This window comes from Canis aureus, chromosome 19 (assembly GCF_053574225.1).
Source record: "Canis aureus isolate CA01 chromosome 19, VMU_Caureus_v.1.0, whole genome shotgun sequence".
NCBI classification, from domain to species: domain Eukaryota; kingdom Metazoa; phylum Chordata; class Mammalia; order Carnivora; family Canidae; genus Canis; species Canis aureus.
In genome coordinates this window covers 41,804,269-41,816,906 of record NC_135629.1, presented here as the reverse complement: position 1 = coordinate 41,816,906, position 12,638 = coordinate 41,804,269, and the positions used below count along the sequence as shown (strand labels likewise).

General features: G+C 48.3%; 1 protein-coding gene and 1 long non-coding RNA gene across 4 annotated transcripts; one reads left to right on the top strand and one right to left on the bottom strand.

Annotated features, from left to right (window-relative positions):
• Nucleotides 1-418: 418 nt before the first annotated feature.
• Nucleotides 419-9,101, bottom strand: CCDC51 (coiled-coil domain containing 51). Of its 3 annotated transcripts, XM_077859021.1 has the most exons (5): nt 8,859-8,968; nt 5,219-6,947; nt 3,103-3,422; nt 1,954-2,118; nt 419-1,410 (listed from the first exon to the last, which is right to left on the bottom strand). In XM_077859021.1, exons 3-5 carry the CDS (start codon nt 3,412-3,414, stop codon nt 655-657), a joined length of 1,233 nt encoding a protein of 410 aa, XP_077715147.1. In that variant the 5' UTR covers nt 3,415-3,422; nt 5,219-6,947; nt 8,859-8,968; the 3' UTR covers nt 419-654. The 3 variants fall into 3 exon arrangements, with proteins under 3 accessions (XP_077715147.1, XP_077715149.1, XP_077715148.1); XM_077859023.1 differs by lacking the exon at nt 5,219-6,947 and having other exon boundaries at nt 8,859-9,101; XM_077859022.1 differs by lacking the exons at nt 3,103-3,422; nt 5,219-6,947 and having other exon boundaries at nt 8,859-8,966.
• Nucleotides 8,971-11,472, top strand: LOC144290124 (uncharacterized). Its single transcript, XR_013357947.1, has 4 exons — nt 8,971-9,093; nt 9,173-9,228; nt 9,311-9,398; nt 11,262-11,472. It is a non-coding gene; the product is annotated as an uncharacterized LOC144290124 (long non-coding RNA).
• The last annotated feature ends 1,166 nt before the right edge of the window (nt 11,473-12,638 follow it).

The following is a 12,638-nucleotide window of genomic DNA, read 5'->3' as shown; positions in this document are numbered from 1 at the left end:
ATCTCTGTAATTACATCCCCAGCAATATTTATCAACCATTCCCCTGATCCTTCTTCCCTGCTCTCTTCTGATCATCCCTCCAGTGTTAGAACCAGAAGGTTCTCCCCACCCTGGCAGAGAAAGTAACAAGGCAGAAACAAGGCAGTCACTATGGTCAGTAGTGTGCAGGCTAGGTTCCACTCACTGGAACTCCCTGGCTATCTGACACGAGACGGAGAGTCAGGCAAGCAAAGGCCAGGCCAGGCAATCCAAACAAAAACCCAGGCCTCAAGGGGAAGTACATCCAACATGGTCCTGAACTGAGGACAAGACCAAGAGGAGTGAGAAACTAAAGGGGGCGATGATAACCATAATTCTAGGTCCAACCCTCAAGTCCCAAATCTCAGTCTTCAACAAGAAAAACTCTGATGTAAATTACTTTAAGTAACACAAACCCAAAGATATTTTAATTGGACATCAGCACAAAGTTTTGATAATTAATGTAAATGAGTATTTTCTAAAAAGCAAAGTATGCCTACCAGTGAGCCACACAGACGGTGCTCAGCCTCAGGCTGAGGCTGGGTGCACCCCAAAGGCTCACTTCATTGTTGGGATTCTCTAACTAAATCCATATCCACACCTATACCCTCAGACCCTTTGGAGGAGGGTCAGGGGCTAACTGGGCCTGAACAGCATGTAGAGTATAGGTAGTGCAGCCACAAATGTCATAGAGGTGACCAGCGTGCTGTAGATGGTGTTCCTGTTGACCTGGGCTTCTAGCCTCTGCTCCATGTCCGACAGTGCCAGGATCATGCTCCCCTGTTCCAGCAAGGAGCCAGGCAGAGCCCCATTTGCTTGCTCCACCAGGCCTGGATGTGCTGCAGCCTTTGCAAGCTGAACCACCTCAGCCGTTTGGCTGAAAGTCTTTTCCAAGCCATCAAGTCGCTCTCGTAAACCCTCTAGACAGGAATGGACCTGCCTGGAATGGCTGAGCTGCTCCTTCAAAGCAGCTGAAAGGACATCAGTGTCTCTGTCTCGGGTGGGAGAAGTACCTGCCTGGGCTCCAGAGCTCTGCCTGGGCCCAGCTTGTACCAGGCCCCTTAGGTCCACCATGAGGTCGTGGAGGTCCCTCTGCTGGAGGGAGTAGGAGGATGCCTGTTCTCGGATGGCCTCCTGGAGGCTAGCAGGACCCTTCTGTGCCTCTAAAAGCAATGCCTTCAGCTCCTGCAGCCGGACACGGTTCACGTAGGTGGAGCCAGCAACACCAATCAGGGCCCCCAGGACTGACCCAATGAGGGACCAGTTCTTGGTCCTCTCAGCTCGAGTGCGCTCCTTCTCATGACTTTCTCGCACAGCTGCAGAGAAGAGGGAGAACTTCTCTCGCTCAGAGTCTTCAGCATGCTGATAGGTTGCCCGAAGCCTCTTCTCCTCCTGCAAAGGCAAAGCTGCATTACACAGCAGCAATGTGGCCCTGCAGCTGCAGCCACCAGCAGATGTCCCTGGGGCTCAGCCTCCTCACACCTGGCAAAGCCTACGTGCTCCATTAACCCGCTGAATGAATGAAGGCAGAGTATGCCCAGTCAGGACAGGGAGCAAAGGAATTGGGGGGGTCAAGATGAGCTGTACTACCTTCTACCCAAGCATTTCTGGGTCTGCTCAGACATGCACTAATGACTACAGAATTAATCCATCAGAGGGAAGTATCTGGCCCTCTCTGGGCCAGTACCCTCTCCATGAAGCTCCTTCCTCAGCAATCTGGGACTCAGATCATATTGCCCTGGACTGCTGACCTCCATACAACAGGAGGAAGTGGGTGGATAGGCTCTGGAAGCCTGGGGCCCAGTGTACCTTCTGGTTTACCTCCTCACCAGATCTCTGACCACCAGCCAGTGATGGTTCCCAACTTGCCTTTCCCTGACCAGGTGGGCTAAGGTCCCTGTCCAGTGAGAAAGGGCTGTCTCATGAGGTGCCTACCTGCAGCATTCGGTGCTCCAGCGTAGCCAGTTCTAGGTATTGGTTATCCTCTCTGGAGATGCGGTCCAAGCGGTCCCTCACCTCCTTCAGCTTGGCCTGGTGAACTTCCAAGTCTTCTCGAGCCTCTCGGACAAGCCCTCGAGCCACCATAAACACTTTCTCTGCCTACAGAGAGAACAATGGAGGCAGTCTGCCTTTCCCTTCAAAGCCCACACAGGTTCAGCTCCATTCCCAACGAGGCTGTGGCTAAGGTGAGTGCAGTGTCAGTGCAAAGAGTGGAAAAGATTCCCTCAGACACAAAATCCGGGCAATCCTCAAAGTGCAGCCCCAGGCCGCACCCATCAGAACCATCAGATTTATCCATTCAGGTAGAAATAATTTGCCCCTGAGAAACTGAGAAACTGGGAAATAGCTAATGCTATATACAAAACCCAGCCAATTCTAGTCTGATACAAACCACAAAGAGGAACCAAGGTTCCTAAGCTGTTTCACATTACCTTAGCTACAGCTCAAAACAATGCCACCAGAGGTATTGCTATGGCCTCCATTTTACAGACCCAGAAAGGGCAGCTCAGCCAAGATCACCACCTCCAAGGGGAGAGATGGCACTGTGCCTCAAAATCCCCCTCTGAACCCCAGGTTCTTGCCACCTCACCAGCCTGGTCTGCGCTAGGCAGGAGTAGGAAAAGAGATGACAGACTGCATTGCCGTTGCCACCAAAGGCTTCACAGCCACGGGCAGCTCTTTCTACCGCACCTATGATGCTGTCCTAGCCCTGTGCCTCTACCTTCACAGGGGCTATTTTAATTATACTCGGGACTTTGAGGACACTCTAAGACTCTCACCAACCCCAAAGGGTCAATGTAGGAAGTGTTCACTGGCCTAACACAATGGACTGCTCAGTACACAGAAACCTGTTCTCAGGTAGGTGGGCACAGTTACACAGAGATCGTCACCCCAGTACTACCAAATCCAGACTATCACATGAGAAATGAGTCAGATCCCTCTGCTAATAGTATTTGTTCAAGAAAAGGCAAATCTGGGCATGGCTTCCCAGCATCATGTGGCTACTGAATATTTGGCAGGAGCATCCAGGCCACATTTCCCAACTCAGAAGGCAGGGCCAACCACCCCGACTTCCCTCCTTACCTCAGTCACGTTTCCCTGGGCCTCTCGAACCTCATTGAGTCCAACAAACTCTTCATATCTGTCCCACCAAGTTGTGGCTGTGGAGGACGCTCGCTGCCGAATGTCGTGCCCCAGGGCTCTTCCCAGAGCTGTGAGGCGATGATACAGCCCCAGGGCCACCTCCTGAGGTCTTTTCTCTCTGGGCTGGCTAGGGCCTGGGCTGCAGAGAGTCCTGGTCATAAAGAGGTCCCTTCCAAGGAGGCCCCTCCGCACCAACACGTGGGGCACACCCACGATGTGCTGCATGGTAAACGCGGTGCTGTGCCCTGTCATCAGGAGACCTGTTGGGGTGGGGGTGGGGAATGCCAGACAAATCAGCGCAGAGCTGAGAAAAGCTGGGCATAAGTCAGGTTTTAAGGTCTAGGGACAGTTCTGAACTAATTCCCATGAAGAAGTCCAGACTGAGCGCTACCCTGCTATGCCTGGAGACTGCAGCCGCTGTAGTCAGACTTCCCCTGGATGCCCCCAGACAGCTCAGGGAAGAACATATTTAGGGGACCATGCCTTGGGTGCCTGGGTGGCTCAGTGGTTGAGCATCTGCCTTTGGCTCAGGGCGTGATCCTGGGGTCCTGGGACTGACTCCACATCAGGATCCAAGCAGGGAGCCTACTTCTCCCTCTGCCTATGTCTCTGTCTCTCTGTGTCTCTCATGAATAAATAAAATCTTTAAAAAAAAAGAAAGACAGAAAGACCATGCCTTCCACCTCCCTCCACAATGCCACCAGACCTTCCCATTCCACCTTTCCCATGTCCCCCAGGTCTCTTGGGACTTGGATGAGAATCCTGGTACCAGGTTTTCTGACAACATCAAAGAAAATTCTCAAACTTGAGTTGTGCCCATGCTGACAAAGCCCCACAAAGATTCATAAAAACTCCTGGGGAAATCAGGAGTGGAACCAAGGCAACCTTGGGGAAAGATTTCTGTAAGAGACCATCAGAACCAACTGCCTGGACTCTGAGGGCTGCTGCAGCACTGAGGAAGCAGTTATACGTATATTTAAGGCCAAAGGTCGTTTATGTCCCAAGGCAGAAAATTCCCTCCTCAGCTGTCCTCTGAGAAGACAATCACAGGAGAAAAAGGAAACAAAACGTCCGGATCTCTTTACAGAGGACGGCTTTTCTTAGATTCACACGAGCACCTCTCCTCTGCGCTCTGAGCCTAGACTGTCCAGGCTCCTAGTCTCATCTCGAGATCTTCTGACCTTCCATAAGCTTCCAACCACCGACCCCGTTGGCACCCCCCCAGCCTCTCCAACCTTAGTCATGCTCTACAGGTTAGGTTTCTTTAATCTTTCCCTTTTCAACCTTGCTTTGATGCTTGGGCCACAACACCACCCACTTCTTGTTACCTAAACAGCACAAGGAGACTGCTATTACCCAGTCAGACCTTGCCTGAGCCCAAGATCAGCAGGGACTCTGAGGACCCCAAGATAGGGCCAGTGACCATGCTCCCGGCAAACCTGGGCCAGCACTCCCTCCTCTGGCCAACCTCCCTACACTCCCCCACATACACACAAGCCCTCAAGTACTGACTCTGGCTGTCAGAGTGACACCTGGTGGCCAAATAACCAGGCCAGAGAGAAAAGCAGAGGGAGCTGGGGACAGGAAGCCTGACTGGAGGAGTTCTGGTGATGAAGAAAGGGGCTTCTGGATGTAATAGAGCCCATCTTAGAGCATCCCCACCTCCTCCCCCTTATGCTGTGCTTGGAGAAGCTCAGACCCTCTAGGAAACAAAGTTGGTTGGGCAGGGACCTGCCTCCTGCCCAAAGTGGGTCCGAGCTGAGAGCCACAGAGGGGAACATTTCTATAACACTGGTTCCAAAAAAAAAAAAAAAAAAACAAACACTGGTTCCAAGCTGGTCCCACACCTGAACTCCAGGGCCCCATTCATAAGCCCAAGAAGGCATACAATATCTGTAACCCAGGGATCAAGCTAGCTTCCCAGGTCTCAATGTCAGCACCCATTGCACTGAACTGTGACCCCACAACAATCCTACAGGTGTACACTGCATCAAAGCAAAGCACACAGACTTGCAGCCCAGCCAATGACAGCCCTCTCCTTTTCAGAAACACTCACCAGAAAAGTGTCCGCCTTGGCTGTCATTACTTCCTCAGCCCTCATTCTATCTTGATCCCACTCCACCACAAGGTTGCTCTCCTGGAGGCCCCGCAAAACTTCCACCTTGCTAGATCCAGCAGATGCTTCTCAGATTTCTTCTCCAAATCTCTGCAGCTTTCACCACCCTTTTCTTTGAAGTCACTTTCCAATCTTGGCTTCCTCCCACCTTCTCAGCCTCCTTCCCCAGCTCCTCCTCTATTAGCCAACCACTCTTGGAAGCCAAGAAGGTCACCCATCCCTGGCAGTGACAACAGCATCCTCCCCAGTCCTTGCTTCCTCCCTGCCATTCGGAGCCATTCTTCACAACCCAAGGCTCTATCAACTCATCATTTTGCATTCCTTGGTTCAGAACCCTCGACAGCTCCCATCTCGCTGCCACAAACACCAGGCCCGCCAGTGGTCAACAAGGCCGGGTCCCCTGGACCGTCATCCCTTTCCTCTTCTCTGCCCCTATCCCCCACTATAGGCACCCAAACATGTGAAGCCAACCCTGCTACTTCCTCCACCTGGACCACTCTTCCTCTGCAGCTCCAGTCAGCTCATCCTGACAGAATTCTATGTCTTAGCTCGGTCTTGGCTCATGGCAAGGCCTTTCTTGACCATCCCTTCCTGGGCCATCTGCTTTATTTTTCTCCATCAGGCACATATTTGCCTTCTTTACATTGCCAGACCCCTCACCAGAACACAAGCTTAGTGACAACAGACTTTGCTGTGTGAAGAAATGACTCAGGTTGTTTCTCTATTCCAGTCCCTCCTCTCAACCACCCAGCTCCCACTCAGCCTGACTCTCAGCCCCTTATCACTCAAACATCTCACAAGCCGTTGGTCAGCACAGGGCAAGTGTTCCTGGCAGAGGGGGCAAAGTAGAGATGCACTCGGGGCCATCCACAACCTGAAAGGCAGCGAGTGCAGCTATAAAACAGCAGAAGGAAGGAGAGAGGACAGAAGAGAGGTGGAAGAGGTAAACAGAGACCATATTAAGATGGTCTTGAGGGCCACATTCAGAACCCTGCCCCTCCAAATCCATTCTCTCATTCTATCCTGATGATCATCTCCTATCAACTTTCCATCCCATGAACCTCCATCACTTGTACCTCTTCCTCACTCACAGCTTGCTTCATTTTTCCCTAAGAAAATATTTAAAAATTGGAAGACAACTTCTATAAACTCCTATCATACCTACCTACCTGCCAGTATCTGTCCAATTTCCACATTCTCTCTTGTTCTTCAGAATGAAGAATTCATGCTCTAGGAAGCCCAAGCTGTGCCCCAGGTCCCTTTGCTCTCCCCACCTGACACTGCTCACTAATTGATCAGACATCCCTCCAGCAACATCCCCACTTCTCTGCCCCTCTGTACAGCCAAACTCTTTGACAGATTGTCTGTACTCGCGGTCTCCAGTTCCTCTTCTCTCATTCTCTCTTGAACCCTCTCTGATCTGGCCCTCACAACCACAATGCCATCGGAAATGCTCTTGTCCAGGTCACTTCCACATTGCTAAATCCAGTTCTCAGTCCTCCCCTTACTTCCCCTATCAGTAGCCTATGCCTTGTGCTACCTCCTTCAAATGCCTTCTACACTTGGCTTCCAGTTCCCATTCATCTCCTGAACCTCTCTCCACATAGAGGGCTGCAGGGCAAGGTCCTTAGACTTCTTTCTTATTCAGCTCCATGGCTTTAAAAGACATCTACAGAAATGTTATAAAATTAATTATACTGATGGTTGAACAACACTGGAAATATACTAAAAACACTGAGTTGTACACATTACATAAGTGAATTGTATGGTATGTAAATTGTTATCTCAATAAAACTATTACTTTTTTTTAAAGATTTTATTTATTTATTCACAAGACACACACACACACACACACACACACCCAGAAGCAGAGACACAGGCAGAGGGAAAAGCAGGCTCCATGCAGGGAGCCCGATGTGGGACTCGATCCTGGGACTCCAGGATCACGCTCTGGGCCGTAGGCAAACGCTCAACCGCTGAGTCACCCAGGTGTCCCAGAACCATTACTTTAAAAAACAATCAACTACACTCTGATTTTTCTAGCCCAGCCCTCTCCCATAGATTCCAGATTCATTTACCCAACTGTTCAATCCACATATCTGGTTAGAAGATTAATGGGGATCTTAACCTCACTCCCCTACTTGCCTTTTCCATCTTGGTTGATGGAAACTGCAAGTCCAAATCAGACCAAAACCCTCAAATTATCCCTGACTCCTTGGTTTCTCTTCCATCTCATATCCAATTCATCACCAAATGCTACTTCCTTTCTAAAACTAAAATCCCTCCTTCTCTTACCCCTGCCACTGCTACCACCTGGTCCCAATGACTAATATCTATTACCATAAGAGCCTTCTGACCAGGTCTCCATGCTTTTACTCTAACCACTACAGCTATGGTCAACAAAGCAGCCAGTGGTCCTTTCAAAACACAGGCCTGGGATCCCTGGGTGGCTCAGCGGTTTAGCGCTTGCCTTCCGTGCTCAGGGCGTGGTCCTGGAGTCCCGGGATGGAGTCCTGCATCGGACTTCCTGGGTGGAGCCTGCTTCTCTCTCTCTGTGTCTCTCATGAATAAATAAATAAAATCTTAAAAAACAAAAAAACAAGCCAAACCATGTCTCTCTCTGCAATGATTCCTCATTTCTCACAATGTAAAAAGCCAAATTTTTTTCCATGGTCTACAGGGCATCCCTGTCCTGGCTCTCATTCTTTTCTCACCTCATCTTCCACTAGCATACCCTTCTCACTCTGCTCCAATCATATGGACCTTCCTCCCAACACAGCTTTGTTGACATACAAATGATTCATATCACTGTGTAAGTATAAGATACACAACATGATGATTTGATACACTCGATACATATATACATGTATATGTTACTAAACATTTACCACAATAAAGCTAGCTAACTCATCGTTCAGGTAATTACCATGAATGGACTTTCTTGATGTTGTTGGAACACACTAGGCTATCCCCACAGCCGGACCTTCACACCAGCTACTGGCTATTTGCATTGCTTCTTTCCTTATCTTTTCCAGGTCCTGCTCAAGTGTCACTGTCATGCATTTCCATCCCAGTCACTTTGCTTTCTTTTTCTCCAAGCACGTATCCCATGACCTGCGATGTGTATTTCACTTATGTACTTTGCTAATGGGGTATCTCACCCACCAGAATGTCAGCTCTGCCTGCGCAGGCATTGTTTTGTTCACGGCCGCCTCAGTGCCTGTAATACTCTGTATATAGTATATACTCAACAAGAATGGATTAAATGAATAAACAGAATTTTGCAAAAAGTCACAGCCCGGCTTTATAAAATCCAGATTCCTTCCAGTGGCCTCCGAAACTTTAGGACCAGGTGATCTAGCCCTGGTCCATATTTCTGTCACCTCCTTCACATCTCCCTTGACCCATGCGCGCTTTCCTGGGTTCCAGGAACGCGTAGAACTTCAATGCCTCTGCACACGCGCCCTTCTCTCTACCTTCAGTGCTTTCCCCATGCACGGTCCCAGGCATAGCGCCTTCCGGTTAAGCACCCCTCCTGGCTTCCGGACGCTCCCCTGGCAAGCCGACCCTCCCCTCGTACCTGGCGCCCCAGCGCAGAAGCCGCAACCCAAACCGAGCGCCCGCCACTCAGTAGATCTCTGACCCCTTAACGCCCGCCCCCAGAGCTGCTTCCGGCAGCGCGAGCGCAACTTCCTGACTAGCAGCCAATCAGAGGCCCCGCGTGGAGGTATAGGCGCAGGGGGTGGGAAGGAGAGCTCCGCTTCCGGTGGCAGGGTCTGGGGAAGGGGCGGCAGGCGCCATGTCCGGCCGCGAAGGTGAGTGTTTGCGGTTGATGGGGCTTAGAGGGACAGGACCCCGCGGGGACTGAATTGAGCATGCTTGTGTCCCCCACAGGTGGCAAGAAAAAGCCCCTGAAGCAGCCCAAGAAACAGGCCAAGGAGATGGACGAGGTGAGGGCGAGCGCGGAGGCGTGGGCGGGTGCGGAGGGACTGGGAAATCTGCCTGGAGTGAACCCCGTCTGCCTCTCCCTAGGAAGATAAGGCATTCAAGCAGAAACAGAAGGAGGAGCAGAAGAAACTCGAGGAACTAAAAGCGAAGGCCGCGGGGAAGGGACCTCTGGGTAAGTGAGGGCCAAGTTGAGCGCTCAAGCCGGGCAAGCGTTCTGAGCATCAATCTGGTCCTGGGTGAGGTCCGGGTCCTCGCGTCCGCTACGGCTGACTGCCCCCCTCGCCAGGCTTGGATTCGCCCCAGCGGGAAGGGGCGGCAGTCAAAGCAACTCGGAAATGAAGTCTCTTTCGTCCCAGACAGCCTTCTTTAGGGAAGCGGCAGAAATGGGAAACACCGAAATTCCTGTATTTTATGCACAAATTCGTAGAGTTGAGTTTTCCAAATATAGTCCACTATTTCTTGCTCCAAGTTCGTAATTCAGTGCTGCTTTTTTGCTCATAACATTTCTCTACTTAACCACTCGTATTGCTAACTCCAGTAAACTAGTTTGCATCCTGTCTTCACTTCTGGGTGCGCCTAGACTAAAAGATAAAGTCCAGTCTTCTTAATGTGCTATTGCGATATATGCTGTTTTAATCTAATCCACCATTCTGCCTCTTTTCTTTATGTAGGAAGAGTTGGTTTCATACCAAAAGATTTCTCAAGCCCAACAGCCCGAATACTTTTCTGTGCTTCTTAGATGCTATTTACATTTATCAAACTAATGAACAATTTCTTCTAGTTATTTGTGCCCACCCTGTGGGATCACTGTGAGCCACACTGGGGCTGGTAGAGGCTGGGATGGTGGGAGGGTCATCCAGGGCTTCCCAAGACTTTTATCTCACTGGGTTTGATTTGATTCACAGTCCTGAGATTCTAGTTATTCAGATTCCCTTTTGGATCGTAAGGTATTTTGTACCTTCCTTTAATCTGTGATTGTGTATAGGGACAAGGTCAATCTTTAGGGAAATCCTGTATTACTTGTTTTTCATTGAAGATTTCATTAAGATTCTTTTTCATTTATATTCAATTAATTTACATATATTAGTTTCAGAAGTAGAGATCAGTGATTCATCAGTCTTAATATAACACCTAGTGCTCGTTACATCAAGTGCCCTCCTTAATGTCCACCACCCAGTTACACCATCTCCCCACACTCCTCCCCTCCAGCAACCCTGTTTGTTGCCTATGATTAAGAGTCCCTTATGGTTTGTCCCCCTCTCTGATTTCATCTTGTTTTGTTTTTTCCTCTCTTCCCTTCTGATCCTGTTTTATTAAATCCCACATATGAATAAAATCATATGGTAATTGTCTTTCTCTGATGGACTTATTTCACTTAGCATAATATCCTCTAGTTCCATCCATGTCATTGCAAATGGCAAGATTTCATTTTTTTGATGGTGGAGTAGTACTCCATTGTATATATACTACAGGTCTCATTTTTTAAAGGTTTATTTTGTTAAGACATATAAGATCTTTATTACTGTGTTAGACATATTTAATTTTGTAACTATTAAGTTATCTACTATGTGCCACATATATGGTCAAATGTAAATTGAATAAAATAAAGATAATGAGTACTTCACACCCCGGGATTATAATATGATATGATGTGGCAGTTGAGAATGTGGTCTTGGATGTCAGACTACCCATGGTGGAATCTTGGCTTTGTCACAGACCAGTTTATAATTTTAAACAACACCTATCGCTAAGACTTCATTATCTGTAAAATGGGTTGATGGGAGGATGAGGATTAAATGAGCCAGTATATAAAATACTTAGCTGTAGATTTAGGCCAGTGCACTGAGCCAGTATTCATGCTCATGCCTCATCTTCATCCAAATACTACCCAGAATGGACTGTTGGTAAAGCTCTGTGCATGTTTGTATAAAAAGAAATGTCAAGCACAAGAACTGACATATGCATATCAGGCCCCTGGCACTATACCATAAGGAGTATATTTTTCTTTAGCTGAGACGCTTTTTTCCTTTTGCAGCCACAGGTGGAATTAAGAAATCTGGCAAAAAGTAAGCTGTTCCTTGTGCCTGAGGCAGTGATGATCCTTAATTCCATTCCTGCTTAAACATCTGGATTCCCTATCATAGCATCTGTTGCCACCTATAGCTGGGATGAAGTGTTGTCTTAGATCCTGTTGTACATTAAGAATAAACTTTTGTAAAAAAAAAATAATAAAAGAATCAATCATACAGTGGCTCATATTCTCTTTATTTCTCGTCACTCAGTCATTTCTACCTTAGTTATGAGGTCAGAGTAAACCTAGCCCAGAATCCTGCCAACATGTGCTCTTCAGTCTTTGTTCTGTACTGAACTGTCACCTGGAATTAAACAAATTCATTGTATACCTGATGGAATATATTACATGAGGCTAATGAAAGAGTCTGTACATTGGGGGCTAAAAGGTCTCTATTAAGACCTCCACATTGCCATTTGTTGTAAATGGAATTGTTCATCTTTCATGCCAGGAATCCATTAAGTGCATGCTGCATGTGTACCAAAGAGCAATTCCTGTTGTCAAGGAATTTGTTATGGGAGAGGAGCAACATTAATACATCCTATATGCATTATAAAGGGAATAAAAAAACAGGAAAGGAGAGGGATTCCTGAAAGTTTCTTTTTTTTTTTTTAATAAATTTATTTTTTAATGGTGTTCAATTTACCAACATACAGAAGAACACCCAGTGCTCATCCTGTCAAGTGCCCCCCCCCCCAGTGCCCGTCACCCATTCACCCCCACCCCCCGCCCTCCTCCCCTTCCACCACCCCTAGTTCGTTTCCCGGAGTTAGGAGTCTTTATGTTCTGTCTCCATTTCTGTTATTTCCCACACATTTCTTCTCCCTTCCCTTATATTCCCTTTCACTATTATTTATATTCCCCAAATGAATGAGAACATATGTTTGTCCTTCTCCAATTGACTTACTTCACTCAGCCTGAAAGTTTCTAAGAACCAAGCTTACTCTGAAACCCCCCAGGTCTGCATTTACTCTAGGGCTTCAAAAAGGCCCTTGCTAGGTTCCCATGTCTTTTTTTTTTTTTTTTTTTTTTTTGGTTCCCATGTCTTATATCACATTCAACCCATCAGCAAAATTCAATCTGGCATCTGGATACCTCCTCCAATATCATTCCCATCCCGCATCCTGACCTAAAATCCCTCACCTGGATTATTGCAATCACATCCACATTTATCTTCCTGCCCCCTACCCTTGCTCTGTAAGGTATAACCTTCACTCAGGATGTGGTGTTCTTGCTAAACCATGAAGTTAGGGGATCCCTGGGTGGCGCAGCGGTTTGGCGCCTGCCTTTGGCCCAGGGCGCGATCCTGGAGATCCGGGATCGAATCCCACGTCAGGCTCC